The sequence below is a fragment of the Athene noctua genome, chromosome 2 (genome assembly GCF_965140245.1).
Source record: "Athene noctua chromosome 2, bAthNoc1.hap1.1, whole genome shotgun sequence".
Lineage (NCBI taxonomy): Eukaryota > Metazoa > Chordata > Aves > Strigiformes > Strigidae > Athene > Athene noctua.
The window spans coordinates 57380357-57401256 of NC_134038.1; the positions used below are offsets into that span (position 1 = coordinate 57380357).

At 39.9% G+C, this 20900-nt stretch overlaps 1 protein-coding gene across 9 annotated transcripts in view; it reads right to left on the reverse strand.

Annotated features, from left to right (window-relative positions):
- Positions 1-1380: 1380 nt before the first annotated feature.
- The window catches only part of PIEZO2 (piezo type mechanosensitive ion channel component 2), a 314600-nt gene continuing 295080 nt past the window's right edge, over positions 1381-20900 (reverse strand). For all 9 annotated transcript variants that reach the window (XM_074899237.1, XM_074899233.1, XM_074899236.1 and 6 more), the window contains 13 exons: positions 20283-20535; positions 19407-19539; positions 18815-18962; positions 18506-18720; positions 16242-16400; positions 14746-14893; positions 12088-12276; positions 11540-11632; positions 10303-10475; positions 8287-8403; positions 6180-6259; positions 4624-4804; positions 1381-3744 (listed from right to left, as the gene is read on the reverse strand). In XM_074899237.1, the coding sequence (XP_074755338.1) occupies positions 3492-3744; positions 4624-4804; positions 6180-6259; positions 8287-8403; positions 10303-10475; positions 11540-11632; positions 12088-12276; positions 14746-14893; positions 16242-16400; positions 18506-18720; positions 18815-18962; positions 19407-19539; positions 20283-20535 (2142 nt within the window). In that variant the 3' untranslated portion in view covers positions 1381-3491. The remainder of the gene's footprint in view (positions 3745-4623; positions 4805-6179; positions 6260-8286; positions 8404-10302; positions 10476-11539; positions 11633-12087; positions 12277-14745; positions 14894-16241; positions 16401-18505; positions 18721-18814; positions 18963-19406; positions 19540-20282; positions 20536-20900) is intronic.

A 20900-nucleotide genomic window follows, 5' to 3' on the forward strand; every position in this document is an offset into this window, starting at 1 on the left:
TTGTATAGGTTATGGCTTATGTTATCATCTTGTAAACCATAATTTCTTGATTACAAGGGTGGAAGAGGGAAAACAGGACATCTCCCTGGCAGTGATCAGCTCTGAAAAATTGGACACGGGCTTACAGTATTTCTGTATAACTAGCATAACTGTATAACTTTCTGTATAACTAGTTATAACTGTATAACTGTAGCTTTGGACCTGATGACTTTGCTCTGACATTTTGGAGGTGGTTGTTACAGCAGCCAATAAATTGTCTTTGGTAAGCTACAGTGACTCTGGCAGAATCCTACAATTGTGGCATAATTCAGGTTGCAAGGGACCTCAGGAGGCTTCAGGTCAAACCTCCCACACAGAGCATGACCAGTTACAACAGGTTGCTCAGGGCTGTGCAGTCAAGTTTTGAAAAACCTCCAAGGCTGAAGATCCCACAGCTTCTCTGGGCACTTGCTCCAGTGTTTGACTACCTTCATGGTGAAAAGAACTTTCTGTTTAATCAGACTGTCCCTTGTTGCAATTTGTGTCTGTTCCTCTTGATCTACCATGCAGCACTGCAGAGCTTGGCTCCACCTTTCCTGTTCCTCACCATTAGGTAGCTGCAGACACCTATAAGCTCTCACCTTGGACTTCTCCTTTTTAAAGCTGAACTAGCCCAGCTCTCTCAGCCCCACCTTGCAGGTTTTGTCCTCCAGCCCTCTGCCAGACTCATCCAGTATGTCAGTGTCTTTCACCAGAGACCCCCAAACCTGCATGCAGTTCTCCAGCTGTGGTCTCAGAAGTGCTGAATAGAGGGGACTAATAAATTCCCTTGACTTTCAGCTGTGCTTTTGTAAACACAGCCCAGTGTGCTGTTGTTTTTCTTTGCCTCAAGGGCACACCCCTGGCATTGGGTCCTTTTATTGTAAAGCTGTTCCCTAGCCACCTACCTCATCAGAATTTCTGCATGGGGTTAGTCTGTCTCAGATGCAGGACTCAGCTTTTGTCTAAGTTGAACTTCATGAACTACCTGGCAGCTCATTTCTCTGGCATCTTGAGGTCTTCCTTGAAAGGCCCTCCCTGTAAAAAGTGCCCACCCCATGTTCCAGGAGGGCAGTTGACATATTATCACAAACCTTCCCAGACCCATATTTGGTGTGGTCCACAAACTTGGTGAAAGTGCACTCTGTTCTGTCCTCCAGGTTTCTCATAAAAACATTAGATGGTATTGGCCCCAATATTGACTCCCTAAAGATTGCCACTCGAAACTGGCTGCCAGTTTAATTTTATGTGGAGACTTGGGCTGAAAGGCTGATCATTAGCAGTACACTTTTCACCTGGTTAGCTATCCAGTCCATGTCACCAATTTAACTGTAGGTTGTTTTAAAAAAATAAATAGAAAACCAACAGAAGAATCCTTTTATTTTCAAAGTTTGATCAATCCATGAAAGAAAGAGCAGCACATTTCTGCAAAGCCCAAATAACTGTACAGCTCATTCTGCTGATAGATTTTTCTCACCAGAAAGGAAGTGCCTGTTAAAGAGAAGTAACCAGGAAGGGAGCCAGAACCAACTGTGTCCAGCATGGTTCTGCTGGCTGGTACATTTAGAAACACATTACACCGTTCACACTTCTCCTTCCAGTGTTGCTCTCCTTAAAATCACTGAACACCCAGGTGAAGATCCATCTATCCACAAAGGACATTTTAGCATCCCTGCTGGATCCTATGTCAGGGCTGACCTCTACATTTTGATTTTCATTCATAGGTCCTATGGAAGAAATGGAGCGAAACTCTCCACCGGGGAATGCTGCCCGGCTGTATGAGAAGTCACCTTTCCAATATACTTTGGAGGAAATCAGGTTGTCTTCCAGTGAGTTCCAGTCACCAAATGATTTTATCGTTACAATATGATGAAGCAATTTTTATTTTGTGCACTTCATGGTGCTCAAAATGTTAATTTTCACAGTATAACATGGGTGTGACAGCATTTGTCATGGAAGCACTCAGCAGAGTATGTTGCAGCTTCATTTAGTTGTGCTGTTTTATGAAGTTCTGCAGTAAAATGTGTCAGCAAATCATGTTGTATTAGTTTCTTTCCGGTGATTAACTAATCATTCATATAATAAATAGCATCTAACTACAAGAAAGAGGTTTATTTGTCACAGAGTTAGAAGAATGTCAAACTTTTCCCATTTCATGTAAAAAGGCAGAGGAAAAAATACTTCTAAAATGACTTTGCAACATGTGCTTTATTTTAAGTCATTACTGAATCAAAACTACACAGTATACCCTTTTAACATACCTTACCCACTCAATGATTTTTTTCCTCAATAATTTTTTTTAACATGGAATGAAACCTACATTGCAATTGTAAATTTTCATGCTACAATGTTCTCTAATGAGCCATTTGTGTCACTAATAATAGTAATTTAAGAAAAAGGCCATTTTTCAAGCTCATATGTATGTCTATATTTGGGAACTTAAAAAACCCAAACCCGTCTTGGATGTAAAAATGTGACTCGGAATATGTAAACATTTTCACATACCTGAAACACTGGAAGAAGAATATCAGCTAACAGCAAAACAATGGTTGCCTTAAATCATCGAAATGGGAAAAAGCATGTCATGGGGAGCAGAGAGAAGCACACACTATTCAGTCTTTAAAGGCTTATAAGAAATGAAGTAGCTCCTTAGGTCATTGAATTCACTTCCTTTTCTCATCTAATGGAAAGCATTAACTTTGAAGAGAATGGCCTAGTAGAACACCCCAATAATTCACCATAATTATCTAGCCATTAGTTAACCTTGACAAAGTGTCAAGTTTCAGTTGCTTTTTTTTTCCTGAGAAAAGTCATTGATGTTTGATGGAAATGTCTTCTGTGACTGTACAAATAAAATAAGGCATTTAAAGAGATTGTTACTTGTTTTCTTTTTGCTAACAGAGGCTTGTCCACAGTGTCCTTTGTACATCAAAACCTCTGCTTTTCTACAAATGGGTATGGCTAGAATTGTCTTCAGTTCCCACTGCGGCCCTGGGTCTTGGGTGTCCTGAAGGCTAGTCAGTGTCCCATTACTGTAGCTTGAAAGTCAGTGATGTACAACAGCATATTGCACAATCCAATCTATATGGCTCCAGAAAGGGTTAAGAAGGTACACTGGAGTCATCCGTGGGTTCACTCCCTTTTCTCTTTAAATTGTAATGATTGTCTGGAAAAATAAATTAGCCAGACAAAAATGCAAACTTTTTGTTGATTAAATTACAAAGCAGTCCCCAGATTGTAGAGGAGTGGCACATTAAAAACAACAAATCATCCAACCTTCTTCACTGTTGATCCTTAATTTGAAAGGCAGCATGGATTCCTAAGGCCGTAGCTTCCAGGACTCCTTCAGTGAAAAATCATTGCTACCTAACTATAAAAGGCTTAGCTCTTAAGAGAATATTGTGCTTTTTTTTTTTTTTTTCCTTTAAAATTCAGATGAAATCAACTTGATTTGCAGTGTGACACCAAAGAGATCAATTAGTTTTTTCCCTAGTCCACTTGATCATAGTCTCTGGTGAGCGATACAGGAATATTAGTTTGGCATACAGGTCTTCTTCTAGTTCCAGTTCTCCAGTCTCTCGCACTAAGAAAATGTCAGTACACAACTTCAAGATTCGGTCTACATTGGGTAGCTCCTCAAACATGATGGAGTGAGAGATCCCACTGAAAAATTCACGAACAAACTTTCCTATCACCAGGACAACCGAGGCATATAGTCCCATGATGCTGAAAAGAAAGAAAAGAAAGAGCTCAAATCATGTCTTGAAAAAGGGTCAACCAAGTGTGAGGCAGCTCATCTACACTGCTAAGTGTAGTCTGTCAGCTGAGTGAACATTAATTTCTAATTAGGATCTTGTCTCTGCTGTGCTGCAGAATGAAGGAAAATAAGGTCTCTTCAAACACCACAGAAAATGGGGAACATAAACAGCTCAGGCTGCTGAGTTAAATGGTTTAACCCAGTTGCTGATGGCCTCAAGTCCTGTCTGCTACAGCTTGGAAGTCACAATGGGAAATCCAACAACTGCTGGCTGCTAAAGGCAACTGATCTGTCAGGTTTCATATCTAATATTTTTTATTAAAGTACGTGTAACTGGTGACAGACTAACAATAACCTATCCTCCCCTAATCCTCCTACGAGGAGTTCTCCAAAATCATGCCAGAAGGGCATATCTCCTGGGAATGCATAGTCTCCTGCCTTCCTCTGTCTGTGGAGATATATTTCATAAATGTTTCACACCCAGGGTCCTGGCTACGAGATTGGAAAGGTTGCCAAAACTGGGCAGAGCTTGGCCAGAACTTGATCTGTAGCTAAACTAATCTTTTGAATTATTTTACTTCAATGGGAAATTGGTGCAAAGAGTGCTTCTACCTTTTTTCCCACTGGAGAGCAGGTTTTGAAGGTAGTAACATTCCTTACAAATATGAAGCCTTCTACAGATAACATTAATAGACATGAATTTGAAAATCTCACAAAACCCCTTTTTAAAATGTTGTAATGTTTAAATGCTACAACAACAAAAAAGAAATAACCCCCCCAAACCAGCAAATAAAGTCACCTCTAGCTTATCTGCATTATTTTAATTTTACATAAAGATTCCTTCTTACCCATAGCCAGCCAAGAATCCAAGGCTTGGTGGACTGACTTTATCACTAAATATGAAGAGTTCAAGACTCTCTTCAGACGTTTTGTATCTTTTTCCCAGCTGATTCAAAACCCACCACTCACGAACTCCCTCACTGGAAACATTTTTGACCAGGGAAACTGTAATGTTTTCCCATCTGCAGTCTATTGGAAAAAAGAAATGTTAATATATATACCAAGAATTGCAGAAGTCAAACTGTTTTGAGGCAGATACTTCATTTTAACATGCATGACAAAATGACTGAGCAATGGAACAATAAATGTTTGTTATAATTCTCCTAAAACCCATTTTACATTATTTCTGTACAAAAGTATATCATCTAGACTTGTGTGGCTTTCTTTTTGCAAATCTCACCTGAATGTGCATTAAATAAATAAAATGTTTCACATCACCTATGTTTTATTCTGTACAACTGTCAAATAATGTCAGTATTTTCAGGCCAAAGTATCAATGACAGTCAGCATGTCTGCATTTCAGGCCTAAAGAAACACACTTAACCTGGAGGGACAGTGGTCAGCTTCTATATGTCAAAGTATAAATCATTTATGCCTTGGTATAAAAGATGTTATTCTCTTATATCTAGAAAAGCATACTATCTTATTACGGATACTGTTCACACAGACAGGAGGTGGACTCTGGCCCTCTTGATTTCTGGGGATCATATATTAGCAGTGTATACATAAAAGCCCTTTTGAAGAATCTCAGAGTTCTTTGGGACAGGACCTGAGTAGTGACAGTCAAACACTCATCGCTTATTGCTACTCATAGAGCTAGGTTTAGCCTCAAGAAATATTTTGCCTAATTAATCTAATCATGGTTACTGAACCTTGAACAGTAATGTACTACACAGTACAGTAGTGTAAGACATAGTACTACTACTACGCTCAAGCACCCAATTTAACCTCTGTTGAGCAAAGTGGTCTTAGATAAAGAGTTTTTCCTACTCTTCGAGCTCAACAGGTTTTTCACATGCATGTATGTGCACATGCATACATGTATTCTGTATGTCTGTGAGTACCTGCATGCATTCTGAATGGGTAATAGCACTCTGAAATTCAGTGATTTGTCTAAACTGGATTCTTTGTGGTCAATGAGGAAGGAATAGCTAAAAAAATATATATATAATTCAGTGTCATTATTTAAGCTGAAGAGCTACATTTGCAGACATGCAGCACTACTGACTGTTTGTGGTAAGGTAGCAGAGAGGTGCGGAGAAGTGAAATTTGTCATCACTTCCTCAGAAAACAAGGGAAAGCAGTTCCCTTGGAACTGGACTTTTAAGGAAAGGAGCTGGACTTAATCTTTAGAGTCCTTACTGTTAAATACAAAGCTAAAATACATCCAGATGCATTTTCTGTCTTACACTGTGTTACATCATCTCTCCCCAAGCTTTCAGGCACCAGGTAGAAATCATTGTAAGCCCGAGGTGCCCCATAACAGCTCAGTGAATGTGCAAATGTGAGTGCTGTGTTGCACTTCTTTTAATCATAATCTGTTTTCCATGGTCTGGACACATACCTGTCAATAACTGCTTTATGGGTTTTGCCTGAGAATCACTAGGAGCCTTGATGTAGTATGGATACACTGTCTCTAATGTTCTGGAAAAAATGAGAAAGCAAATATTTCATATTTTTATACCTCTAAAATAATTTAGAATACCTAACAGGGCTATACACAGTTCCCAGTAATTCTTGGCTTAAGCTATGATTTTATAGTGTTCAGATGTCACATCTGAAAGTTAGCTGGATTTATTAACTATGTTCTGTCAGTACTTCAGCAGGGACCTCCATCCATAATGTTGCCATTCACACGCCATGAATCCCAACACACCTGGGGCATGTGTTTGCAAGGAATGTAGACTTTATATTTTGTTCCTCTTTTTAACAAAGCTGCTTTTATAGTCAGCTATATAAGCAGCACAAAGAAAGGCAATGCATCACCAATAGTAAACAAGCTAGAAAAATATGTAGCTAGAAAAATATGTGGTGATAACAGTTATTGCTTCAGAATTGCAAGATGTTTTGATAATAACAGCTGAAAAAGGCGAGAATTTTTGACAGAATCTTTTACTGGGAAATTTTTTCACAGTTTGTAGGAGGATTTTAAACTTTAAAAGAAAGGTGTTTGTAAAAAGTTCTTCCACTGGCCTCAAAATTAAATCACCTTAAGTGGGAATAAATTGCCAGCATCCAGAGAGAAAAATATTTCATTAAAAGCAGAGATACTGTCTTAACTTTTTCCTCAAATGACTGAAAAATTCTAGGGAAGGGGAGCTCTCAGGGAAGTTCTGAGACACTTTGCTACACTGCATATACCAGGCTGAGGAAGAACAGAGGTGGCCTATTTAAAATCCCTCCTGATCACTCCAGCAGGCCCAAAAGATAGCTAAGAGCTCAGCAGCTAAGTTGTCCCAGCAGAGGTGGTGGCAGAAAGCTCCCTGTTGAAGTAGTCAAATGGCTACTAGCTGCCACAACCATTTTTCCTTTATGACAAAGTACAAAATGCTTAAATCAACAATATTATTGCAACATGGGCAAATGCAGGTATATCTTCTATGTTACTGCTTGCCTCCTGCAAAGAGAAAAATATGAAATACTTACCTCTTCCAACAAAAAAGCAAAATTTACCCTCCTTGGCACTACATCACCTTAGGAAATGTGCCTGCATCCTCACACAGCAGAAAAGTAAAAGAGGCATAAATATTTTTAAATGCAATGATCAGATGTGCAACAACAGTCTGTCTGGACGTACAAAAGGGCATGGCTGCAGAAAAATAGTTGTGCACAGAAAAGACAAATCTCATTTCCACTTCCTAACAGATATGAGCCTCTCAGAGTTTTCACTATCCCAGTTGGCCTCAGCTTTAGCTTTTCAACTCTTGTGGCCACAAATCAGATCAGGTGGCCTTTGGGGATAGCTTGTTGGCTTAGCAGTATTTAGAGACTACTGCTGTAAAGCAATCCCCCATGAACAGGCGGAAGAGGAAGAACCAGACTCCTTTCAAATCTGAAAGGAAGCACCACTGCTGGTAATGCTATAAGGCTATATCCATAGAATAATGTTTGAAATTTATATGAAGAGCATGCTCTTTCTGTCTTGTGAATTTCCATTACAGGAAAAGACCTGATGTCAGAAACGACTGCAGATGTTACCCTTTGACCGCAGTGATATAACACTTCCTTGCCAATCTAATACTATTCAAGAATGACAATGAGAAATACAGTCTGAATGGTTATTTAGAACAAAAAAAATCATCAGTCCAACATCCTCAGATCAAGTTGAACTGAAGTAACTCAAAAGAGAGTTTAACTGTGAATATACTGCAATGAACTTGTGCTTATCCAGAAATCAAAGAAAAGTAACTAATAGCTTCACCACGCTTGTTGGTGGTATTCCAGTGTTCATGGTCTTCTCAGACTACATTTCTAATAGGAAATAAGCTTTTACCTTTAATGTTACTATTATGTGACTTCAATGCCGTTGACCTCTGTGAACAAGGCTCCAAAGTTATTAGAGAGGGATAGATGGGCAGACAAATGATACAGCTACACAAGCCCGACTTCCTTAGGAAATTAGGTTTAAAAAGGGAAAGTTTGCATATAAATAGGCAAAGAAAATAACTTACACCTTTTCCAGTTGCTCTCCAGACATCATTGTAGCAATATCTGTTCTGGTGTTCGGTGGTAGGGCAAAGGTAAGTTTATCTGATGCTATTTCGGCTTTGGCACCAAGGGTGAGATTTCTGTGGTAAGTAAAAGGGAACATTGTCAACCTACAATGAGAGCATAACCTAAACACGTGTTTGCTGAACGCTAGAGCCAATTGTCTAACTGCTCTGACCCTGGCTATCCCAGCCTTTGCTAAAGCAAGCATCGTGCTACCTGTAGCTGAGATGGTGTGTTTTCCCATGGAGAATATGTAGCAGCCTTAAGGGTATATTTTTCTAACTGACTATGAATTACAGGACAATGATGACAAATTAATATAGTCTTGCTCATTATGTCAGTCAAAACAGAATGGGAAAGGGAGCATGCCTGCTCTGACTTTAGGCAAGAGGACCATATGCATAACCATACATTCCGTACCAGGGCAGCTGAGGATGCTGCAGTCAGCTGCAGCTTCCCAAAATCCCACCTCAGCCCAGCAGAACTGTGTGGCTAACAGGCTGATAGGACCCTCATGCCTCCCCCAAGACTTCACGCCAGCTGCAGAACACAGCTGGGGCAGGATCAGATTTTGCACAATGCCTTGTGCCATGCCCTGCGGTTGGGATGCAGCAGCTGGGAGAGGCAGCTCCTGGGTTGCTGGGGGCTGAAGCAAATCATCCCTGGCAGATGATGTGCAAAGGCAGAAAGCGTGTATGCTGCCTGAGTGACACTGAAAGGCTCATCTTACAGCTGCTTGTTGTCTCCTGGCCTAGATGAAAGACAGCAGTTTCCCTTTTACAGAGAAAAAGCGGAGGTCACTGTGGTAAGTCTTTACAACTTTCAGTCATTCACAGTCACAATGTAATCCACAGGATATAATTTGAGAGTGAAAAAGGTCTCTTTCAACTAGTGTATGAATGTTTGTAGTTAGGCAAGCATATGGACAAGCTGAGTAGCAGTATTAAAAATTAATATAAGGTTCAGAAATGATGGAGTGATGTAATTCACTAGCTAATACTTTGCTTCCAGGAGAATAAGAGGGGTCAAATAAAGTTGAATTAAAGGTGCAGATTCATTACAAACCTATTCTTGACTGTGGAAGGACTGACCCAGCATGTTCAGAGCTCCCATAGTAATTCAACTGACCCGCTTCTTGTGCACAGTCTTTTGCTGAGGATTGCTATAATAATCCAGCATCTACTTCCAACAAATGAGGCAGATACTGGGGCTACAAAGGTACTTAATTTCCATGGAGTGATGACTTAACTGCAATTTAATTCAGCAGTCTACAGGGATCCCAGCAGGCAGACAGTAGCCAACAAACCACCTTGGTGACTGGGTGTGCTCCAGCCTTCACACAACTATATATTCTAGGCTGTCTCTTGCAGAAACTTCATTGTAAAGTAATAGTTCACTGAGGCTAAAGGAACCACAAGTAAATGGGCAAAGGTCTTAACAAAATGGATCTGACCCACTGTTATGCTATTTGCGTAACAAAGTCTCTGATTATATGTGTATCTAAAAAATAGTTTGTGTCAGTTCCAGACTCCCATAATAAAAGGACCAAGCAATTCTGTTTGTATTTTCTCACAGTTTTTCTGTCTTAGCTAGGTGTAAGTATTCAGTTCCCAAAAATGCTAACAAGGTTGTTCTTTGGGGCAGTTTATTTGAACATCATCTAAAACTGGCTAAAATTTTCTTGCTTTCTCCTCCTGCCACTCAAGTCTCATTGAAAATTCCGCCCTGCCTTTTTAAATAATGTACTTGGAAGTGGCTCCACTTCTCTTTTTATTTTTGAGAACTGCAGGCAACAAATGTTTTCCTGGGTAACAAAGGTCACTTCTCTCAGTCTCTGTCCCTTCTATTTTCAGGTTTTTTTGCTCTGCAGTACAACAGAATTTGCTGAAAAACTAAACCAAAAGTACAGCATGGAACTATTCTGCTGAGCGAATGCTTGGCAAGTGATCCATCCTCATAACAGCCATGTTAATTACCTTTGAATGCTCCACGAAAGAACTACAGTGAACTCAGCTGAAAAATCCAGCAGTCCCTGTATCATTTTCTCTCTACTGGGAGGGCTGATGGTCCATAAAGAGTTTGAATTTCCCTCTAGATCTGCTAGAGTTATATCTTCTTTTGCATAGCTCTCTAGAAACTGCAAAGCAGCCTGCAGGTTCAGGAGAGGAAAAGAAAATTTCAGTGAGGTGATATTCACAAGATGCAGAGCCATATTTCCCAGTCAGGCAGAATTGTAAATGTTTGATTAATTGTTGAGTGCAGTGGTTTGCACTGATTGTTTTCCTGAGTTACCAACTGTGCCTTTAGATGGGAAGGAGAGTAAGCAAAGTATAACCAAGCTAAGAAGGCAAAACAAAATTGGTCCCGCTGTTTGAAGAATTACAGCCACATAGGTCAACGTGAGTATGAAAGTTCATCAGGTAAACTCTGTAGAGTCTATTTAAACTTAAGTTAAAATTTTACTCTGTCTTTTGTTAAGCATCTGTCTGTGTAGAAAGACGCTCAAAGGATAAGGCAACTTGGAACTGGTAAATTCCAAAGTGGATCAAGATTACAATATTACTGCTATAGTACATGGGCTATTTGGGCTAATATAAAAAATGTTAATTCTTGAATGGGCTAGAAGCAAGGGCTTCTTTTAAAGTTATATCTGATCAAACCCCAGTTACTTTAGTAATGCAACAGTTTCTGCTAATAACTAGCCTGTTTCCTGTAGAAACTTGTGACAACCTTGTTCATGTTGCACCATGAAATAGTGAGACTGTTTAAATGTTTATGTTTTGACATGTTACTGTCAAAACTCTTCTAGGCCAGACACACTTTCTTTTGACAGCACCACATCTCCTCACTGGGAGGTGAAAGCTGTGTGCTATAGGGAGGAGCATGGGGCTTAAAAGTGCCAAAACCGTTGTGTCCCCACAGCATGTTTGTTTTGGCAGTATACAAACAGCATCACATCTCCTGAACGTTTGTGTCATTTAGAGGGGAGGTGACAGGTGTCTTGATTAATGGTAACTTGTCTCACCATAACCCAGCCCTGTCCTGACAAATGATCTGTCCAAACCTTTATTCACGCAAACGCTCTTTATGGAAACATCTTCCAAATAATGACAGCACTGCTGACCACTTAAAACTACACAAACAAAACTCACAAAAGGCCTCCATGGAAACACACACATTTTTAAGTAATGAGGTATTCCACATTTCACTTACAGTGTTACCCCTATAGCTTCCCATAAACGCACTGAAACCAGTCTGATTCAGATCCTTGAGCTGACTCTGTTGAGCACTCATTGTAAAAATAGGCTGGGAAACAAAAGAACACACACTTGTCACATTGACTTCACATGAGCTGCTACACACACAGCACACTGCATCACAGTCAAAGATAATTATGGCACTCAGTTCAAGAGGAGAAGGGTTATGTTCTTATGCCACTGAGAAGCAAGCTGCCTCCAGCTACTTATATTTACTATGTGGACCTGTGGGCAGTTATCTGAGTGTACCTGATGTATGATAATTTATTCAGATTCTACTGCCAGTAGGTTTTGAATTTTTTTTTTTTAAATTTTAATTTGCAGGTGAAGATAATATTTTACATCAGTGATAAACTAATATATTTTTAAAGCCAAAAGGGATCATGTCAAGGAAGCTTGTCTGATCTCTTGCATAAAGAGGGAGAGTTCAATTCAATGAAGGGAGTAAGAAATAGCACAAGGAAATACAGTGCAAAACCAGAGTTTGCTTTTAGTCTTTTTTACCTGATAACCTCCTAGAGTTATTGTGATTGATACATCTAGAGGCTTGTTGGTGATGCCTGCAACAGATTTGATTAAAGACATGAAGAGCAGTGGGAACCAGACAATACAAATCAGCAAGACGATAATCATGCCACCCATTCCATACTTCACAACTTTCTTTTTCTTCTGGCCTCTTGGTTGGGGATATCTCTGCAAAAGCAAACAGCAACATGGTAATGTCTCTTCTATCAGAGGTACGCTTGGCATGGTTTGATGGGTGAATATACAACGATCTTAAGGCTTTCCATCTTCCGTAGTAATCTGCTATCCATTATCAGGCCAATTATTTTTAGATTTTTAACCAAACCTGCACAGACACTGAATTTCTGGTGACAACAGAGATAAGTGCTAAATGAACCCATGTAAGTGTGTGTCTGGTGTGAAAAATATTGTAAACCTCTGTGGTATCGATTCTTCACAACCATAAAGAATGGAAAAATTGGGTAGGGTAATTTTAATTTTTTGTCTGAATGAGTGCAAGCATAAACTCACAGAAACCATATGTAAAATAACAGCAGCAACAGTGATACAACAATTTGTTCAAAAAACTGATATTGGGAGTGACCGACTTTCTTGTATTTGTCTTTCTAAAAAGTTTTATCTCAAAGCTCCTTAAGGGAGAATTCCTCTCATACAGATTGAAATGCTGCAAACTGTATTTCAGGGGAAAAAAAAAATTGTTTGCCAGCAACCGACATGCACAATCGGTAGGATTGTCTGATACTGCACTGCCTCCACATTCATTTCACACCTCACATACAGTATTTCTAAGAGTTGTTCACAGGCTTGATCCAATCTGTTTCTAGTGAATCCCACACCAACTGCATTTAAATAATGTTTAAAGTTTTGATGCTGTTCCTAAAGTTTTGACACTGCTGATGTAACATTCTTCTCTTTCTTAGCTTCCCAGACCAAAAGTGACTTTGCTTTTATCCTTCTCTTTTCAAAGAAGATCACACAACACATCTGTTCTGCCTTGTCTATAATTCCTGCCCTCTGTTACTGGCCTCATGATGGAACACTTTAATAGCTTCACCATCCTGTAAAATGCCTTACCATCACTGTAATTTATTTTAGTATATTCTCTTACAGGATTTAACACTGAACAGTGTTTTAGGATCCTGTCTTTCACACACTGCATACTGCATGTACAAAATAAAGATGCATTGTATTGAACTGCAACTCAAACACATGCCAGGAATCTGGCTTTCAGGAAATTGTTCTTGCTTAACAACATGAATCCATAAAGCCCTAGGAGAATATTAAATCCGTAATACAATGCTGTATTTAAAACAAATTAGTTACTTTTCAAAAGCAGTGTATCAAGTCATTTGTCTTGCACTACAGAATACCATTTTCATTAAAATATCATATCATGATCACCAGGGGTATATTATTTTTCTGTATGAGATTAGTTCAGGCACCTTTAATGATGTTGCAGAACAGCTCAGAGAGCCTCTAGCAGTTAGAGTACTGAGGCATACCACTCAGTGTGAGAGAGAGACAGAGAGAGTCAGAGTACCAGGAACAACACACAAAGTCATGGGTAGTTATTTTGCCACATGGCGTTAGTACGCACGATAGCTTAGATGTGGAAATCTTCAGATCAGATCTGTTCTACAAATAATGCAGAGTGATCCTGTTGTAGCTTAAAAAAATGCAGTGAGATGGATAGTCAAAGTAGAACTGGATTATTATTGCTCTGACTCCTGAAGCCTCTTCGTGTCAGAAATGGAAGTCATACAGAAAAAGCCTATATACAAGATTCGTGTGCACTTCATCTCTGAGTTAATCTAAGTGACATACTTGGAAAATAATTGCCATTAAGAGACAGGATTATAATAAAAACAGATATACGTCAGTAACACTTAAAAATACAGCCATTTCATTGCAGATGTACAATTTCTGACTGGTTGGGTCACTCTTAAAAGAATGCTTAATTTCTTTTTCAAATTGGCAAAATAAGCAAGCATATGGTTGCAATCTTTATAGCGGTTATAAGGAATCCAGAATTTGCAAGTTTAATTTGAACTGAAGCTTAAATGATTTAAAGAGACTGAAATTCAGTGAGACAAATGGTGGGTTTATCTGGCCTGCAGTTCAGTTCTGGATGTGTGGGGACTCTCTCGAGATAAAGGAGCCAGCTGAGTTCCCTCTGTGGTTACATGAACCAGGTGTCCCTGGGACCTACACTGTGGATGCACAAGATCTGCCTTCTACTGACCTTTCTCTTCAGTTACAGTTTTCCTGCTACTGTGCGTTATTCGTTTAGTTGTTATGGACAAAGTGAGCCTGTGTGAATACCAGGACTTTCAACCCCGGCCTTGAAACTCAGGCATGCAATTAAGCTAGCAGGCATTTGCTTGTGGAGTTCATGTTAACAGTGGAAAAATCAGCTAGGGACAGAAGAGAAGCCATTTGAAATTTTACTTGGAGCTGACTGCCAACTAACATGAAGAACCCAATAGTCTGAATATTTCTGAACACAAACACCAGGTGTATCTTTTAACAAACTGTCTTTGTGGTGGATTTCCCAGTTATTGAGGGACTTGTGATTATTATTCTTCATTTCTGCGTGGGGGAGATGAGGCCAGGGTCACTCATATGGGGCTTCCTTACTTTTTCTGACTCTCGCCAGCACTTCAGGATGAATATATGAGCATAGATATCTTCAACACAGATCCAGCTGGAAAGACTAAGAGTGGTATCAGTCCAGACCCAGTCCATTACTGCTCTCAGCTCAGTCAAAAATGGAACCAGCCGGAACCTGAAGGGAGACCACAGCAGATAACTCATCAGAAATGGGGAGATCACATTAAACAAGCACAGTAAGTGTATATATGACAAGAGGGAGAATTAAGCCAATGTTAAAAGACAGTTTAATGGGGGATTTTGCATACACAAATACAATCATATCCTGAGACTGCACAGCTAGTACTGATTTTGGGGGTGGTATCTTTTTCCATAGCTCACATTCCTCTAGATCTCCTTGTCAAGCCATAAAAACACTTTTGCATCATTATGTCCAGTAATTGCGATTGAGCCACTGATGGAATGGTACAAGAGAGGCTTTCTTGTGTCCCCAAATCCCTCTGACCTGGAAGAGGAGTAGAGGAATATCCTTTCCACAGGATGATGGGAATTCGTTTTATACCTCCTTATACCAAGTGGTTCATGGCTTCTTTGCAGTAGGTGGGCAGTCCTCAGCTGCATATAGAATTGGGTGTTATGACTCAGGACTAAGCAGCAGAAGAAGGTGGGCTACAGGAAGCTAAAATGCATGTAGCAGGTGTTCAAAGTGCCTTTGCTAGTCCCACACTTTTCTGCTTGGCCAGGTCACAAAGACTACTTTATATGAAGAAAGCTTTCTTCTGTAACTTCTCCTACTGGAATGCAACAAGCCCATACTGCAAATATTGGGAAAAGGTTGAAATTATTCCAGCTTTTCTGTGGAATATATATATATATGCTTTAAACTGGCTTAATCACAACATCATGGTAACAGCATAAGTGGAGGCAGGGGTATGCCACCTTTCACTCTGAGGTGATGCTGTGCCTGTTATTTGCACTAACACTCCCAACTCCTGAAGTTTCAGATGTGCAGCACTTCTCAAAAGATACACAAAGGAAATATTTTTTGATGCATAGCTCTTAATTCTTATGTGTATCGTCTTTCCCTTTATTCTTCTCAACTGCCGAGGTAGAGCCTGTAGACCTGCCTCCAAAGATCTCTTTGGGATTTGATGCCTTACTACTTTTTAGGACTGCAGAGAAAATAACATTACCTGTTTTCTAGCACAACGTGTAGTCTCTATCTCTGTTCACAAGGTGACTTAGAAGTGTTAAAAACGGCTATTCCATAGGGGCCTGAATGCCTGACTGGTATGTCAGGCTTCTGGTTTGAGTGGGACACTGATTTTTCTGAAACTTGTATTCCTGAATTGATTTTTTGTGAACTACAGGGGACATATGGAATATTTGGAGTGAGCTGTGCAAAATTTACTGTCTCATTTCCAGCAGTTTGTGAAGAGAAGTCATGAATAACGCCAGCATCTCATGATAACAGATCCTTATTTCACAAAAGAAAGGAGGGCAGTAGGTCTAGACTTACTTACCCTTGAAATAAGAACAGGTTGACATAGTTATAACTTTTTGTGAGGAAGTTGCCAAGAACACGAGTTGGATATCCACAGCGTATCTGATACGCTGATAAGCCGAAATAAACACATTTCACAAAATACCAGAGCTGGGCAACTGTGTTCTGGCTAAATTTCCTGTAATGGAAAAGACAGATAAAGGAAAATGATGAACTTTGTATCTGTGTATGACTAAATTAGCTCAAAATGTTTTGTGCTCCTGGCAGTTACACTTTCCTGAGATCCTGTGAAAAGCCCTTGGTTTCTGAACCCACTGAGGGTTAAAACAGTATTTGAAAGATGCTGTATGAGAAAGACTATAAACAGCATCTGTTGTCACCTCAGGGACACAGGGGAGAGACTGGGAATAGACTTCCTGAAGAGTGAGGGTTCTGGGGCAGTGCCCTCTCTCTCCGGATGCTAGACGTGCCTTGCTGCCCAGCATAGGTCAGTCTGCCCTCAACTCCCATGACAACACAACCCTCTGTGAGCCCTGGGTAGACACAGCTTTTCAGAGAGCTGACATCTGGACTGGATCTAGGCAGTTTTAATGGCTATTTGTGTTCATGGGGGCACCTCCAAGGTCATGAACTCATACAGGAATTTAAATTGGAGTGACCTGTGAAGATCATCTTTTTCACCCTCCCCTGCTTGAATCAGGTCTAATTACACCAAATTGCTCAGAAGCCTGTCCAGCTGTTTTGAATATCTCTGAAGATGGAGATCCCACAATCTCTCTGGGCAACCTGCTCCAGGGTTCGACTACTGTCATGGTGAAAAGATTTTTTATCATATCTAACTTGAATTTCCCTTTTTTCCAACTTGTGGCCTCTTGTCCTATCTGAAAAGAGCTTAGCTTTACTCAGTGCCCTCTTAATAGGTAGCAAGAGAGTTCTTCACTTTCTCTTCCCCAGACTGAACTAACCCTGCTTCCTCAACCTCTACCTCATGCCATGTACTCCATCCCCCTGACCATCTCAGTGAACACATGCCACTTCTGACTGTAGTTCAATACCATGGTGGAACTGCAGGAGATGCCTCATGATGGACAGGATTTGTGAGCCAGACATGATCCAATATTTTCAATTACAACCTGCAAAACTATTTTAATTAAGAAATTTGCAAGGGTTTCTAAGAATCAGCCTGACTTAGAAGGAATACAGGAGGTTTCAGATGCTGATTTGAGATTAACAACTTGACATAAATTTCATAGAAGCACAGAAAAAGTCAAACCAGTTTTAATGCCTTTCAAGTGACCAAATCAAGCCAAAAGTTTCATATCAATTCTCAATGCACATTAGATAGGAAATCCACCTGAAAAATGCCTTTTTTTTTTTTTTTTTCCAAATTGGGGCACAATTACTACTGCACTGAGGAAAATTAAATATTCGGTTTTGACATGAAATGAGACCTTCAGGTCTTTCTTTACACTATTTACCGATTGTGTTTTTTCCCCAGTAAAATAACTTAAGGAAGTGTAATGTGTCCTTGTAACACATTCAATTTCCCTGTGTAGTCAATGGAGTTAGGTAAATACTTCAAGGCAATTTAAAGTCCTAAGTAAAAGGGGAGTGAGCCAAGCACTAAAGAAGGAACCTTAACACCTCTGTAGTGCAGACTGAGGTGATAACTGCCTTGAACCATGCAATGAGAAATATTAGATTTGGGGGTGAACCTGACCAGGCATGTGATACAAGAGTTCACGCAGCAGGTGACCACGTCCACATCACCTGCAGAGGCACGTGGCAGAAGCAGGAGAGGAGAACTTTTGTTCATCAGAAGATACATGGGTTTTAAACAGTCTAAGGAGATTTAAATCCACAGTTCACACATTCCAGGGAAGTGCAAAATTATAAGCTACTCTGACAGAGACATTTTCTACTCACTCTTCTAAGAACAAGCATGCAGCGGTCTTGGGAGTAAAGAACTGAATCAGAGGCCAACACTATCTCAGCTGAGGGCTTTCATCACTCAATTACAGGTAAGTTCTCTTTCACCTGCTTGCATTTTGGCCTAGGTTGAGAATATTTCTGTACATACTTATATAATTACTTCTTCCTCAAACTTATGTTGGCCACAGTTGTTGCTGTGGAAAGGCACTCCAACATTCTGCTTAGAAATGAGACCAAGAAGAAACTCCTTCATTATTCCAAAGCTTAGTTATAACCATCTCAAATTTAAATACAAACAACTTGGTAGATCATCAGTATTCGACCCATATTGTCTGATTATAAGGGTTATACCTTTCTGTCACTCCAGGCAAGATAAAGAACATCCAGAAATGTATTCCAAAAACAAGGATGACCTGGAAGATGACTTTTCCCATTACAGTCTTTTTGAGGTACAGTGCTCGATCTACCACCATGGTGCCAAACTGAATGAGCACCATCACCAAAAATGCCTCTGGGACCTGGTCCTCTGATAATGAAGAGGTGATATCTGCTGCCGCAGAGTGTTTCTGAAAAGAAAAATGTAACAGAGTGGTTGAGGAAGGATAAGGATACTTAGCATCTATGGCATGTAAATCCTAGATAGATGTCTCTGTGACATACCCCAAAAGCCCAAAATCCAAACACAATGATGATGAAGTCCACTGTATCTGCCAGGAACATCAGCACATACACATCAGTCACCGCACTGTAGTCTGGATGGATAAGATTGTAGAAAAACTGTCTGATGGGCACATACACCTGGAGAGTCCTAAAACAACATAGACCGCAATGTGATTTAACAACACTGTCACTTGCACTGAAGAAAAAGAATGGCTGAGTGTGATACAATTAATGTTTCCAAAGCTATCAAAGATCTACTCTGATGGCCTTCACAGGGCTTCAGAGACACCAGTCCCTCGTTATGATTGCTTCTAAAACACTATATTAGCATTTTTTCAGTATAAATACATAAACCCAACCAAGTTCACATAGGATATTTAGCTTTTTTATCAGGCAGATGCTATTTGAACAACTGCTGATGTTCAGCTGGTGGGTCTCAGAGTGAAAACATCTGCATACAATGAACTGTATATGTACCCATTCAAACCCTTGAACTAACAGGACTAGTAACCTGCTCTCTTTAAAATTCTGTTTTACCACTTTACTGTTTGGAACCTCCCCCCAAGCCCACAAAACTCCTCACATTGCTCACTTTTTAATTGTAAAGGCCTTGGCTTTGATCATTTGTTCTCGAAACTTTTCCATAAGAAGCTCTTTTCTAGATTTTTGCTTGATGCTTAACACACTGCTTCCTTTCTGACTGCTGTTTCGTGTACTGGTACTTCCTGAAGAAAATGGAGGGAAAGAGAAGCTAATTCAAAATCAGTGCTTAAATACAAAATTCAGAAACAAAGAAATCTCAAGATTTCCATCTCATAATGAGTCCCACATTTGAAAGAAGCTTTGAAATTAATTCTTATGCTTTTTTTTTCCAGTATGATAAAAATCTTGAGACAGTTCAGTAAAGGTTTAATCACTGGCAGATCAAAACACGGTAAACAACTATAAAAAGAGAAGACTAGTGATAAAGGCAAGTATTGGATTGATCTGACTCAGTCATCTCCATTGGAAATATATATATTCTGGCTAGAGTAAACCCATCCTTTTTACAAGATGGGATAGGTAATCTGTTTCAATATATGTAATCAAAACTTTTTCTCACTTCAAGCATCTTCAAATGTAGATCTGAAAAAATACATACGCCTTGCATTCCCACTAGCTGGAGATTATGCGGAACCAGAAATTTTGGATCTGGGCCACACTGAGCATTCCTTTCCCAGCTTTTGGATAACATAATTTAAAAAACATCGTGAATCACAAAGTATAGGTCTCCATTTGAACTTTAAGAAGGCTCAGAGAGTGTTCAAACATGAAGATACTTTCGTTCATAACCTATTTTCTCATTGAGGAGACCCAGCATTCAGTAGCCTCTGGGATCTCCACAGCAACCAGCACAAGGTTTCAGCAGAATGATCCTATGCGTAGTGAAGGTTTAGTCTTCAAATCCCAGGAATACCATGACATTTACCTCTCTTAGATCTGTGTGAGGAGAAGCTGGACCTGTGAGAAAGCTGTGATACACTGCTAGAGCTCTTCCTCCTGATGGCAGTCTGCTGCTCAGGGAAATGGACATGGATGGACTCCACTGATGCAGCAAGATTGACAGATTTCAAAGAGGCAGAAGAGTCTCTCCTGCCTCCTGTCAGAGAGAGCTCATCATCAGTATCCTCTTTATTACTGGAGCTGTCCCCTTTCTCGTCTTCATCCCATAATCCATGGCACTAGTGGAAAAAGGAGGGAGCATTTCAACCTTGTATTTCGGTCACAGTTTTTATCGCAGGCATTGCTAACCTCAGTTATGAGGTTTCACAAAGGGGGAAGACAAATTCATTGTGTTGGGATATCATAGCATCATAGTATCACTTTCTACTTAGTTTGGAAAAGGCCTTTAAGATCATCAAGTCCAACCATAAACTTAATACTGCCAAGTTCACCACTAAAGCATGTCCCTAAGTGCCATGTCTATGCATCTTCTAAATACCTCCAGGAATGGTGACTCAACCACTTCTCTGGGCAGCCTGTTCCAGTGCTTGATAACCCTTTCAGTGAAGAAATTTTTCCTAATATCTAAATGAGTGACTTTCTT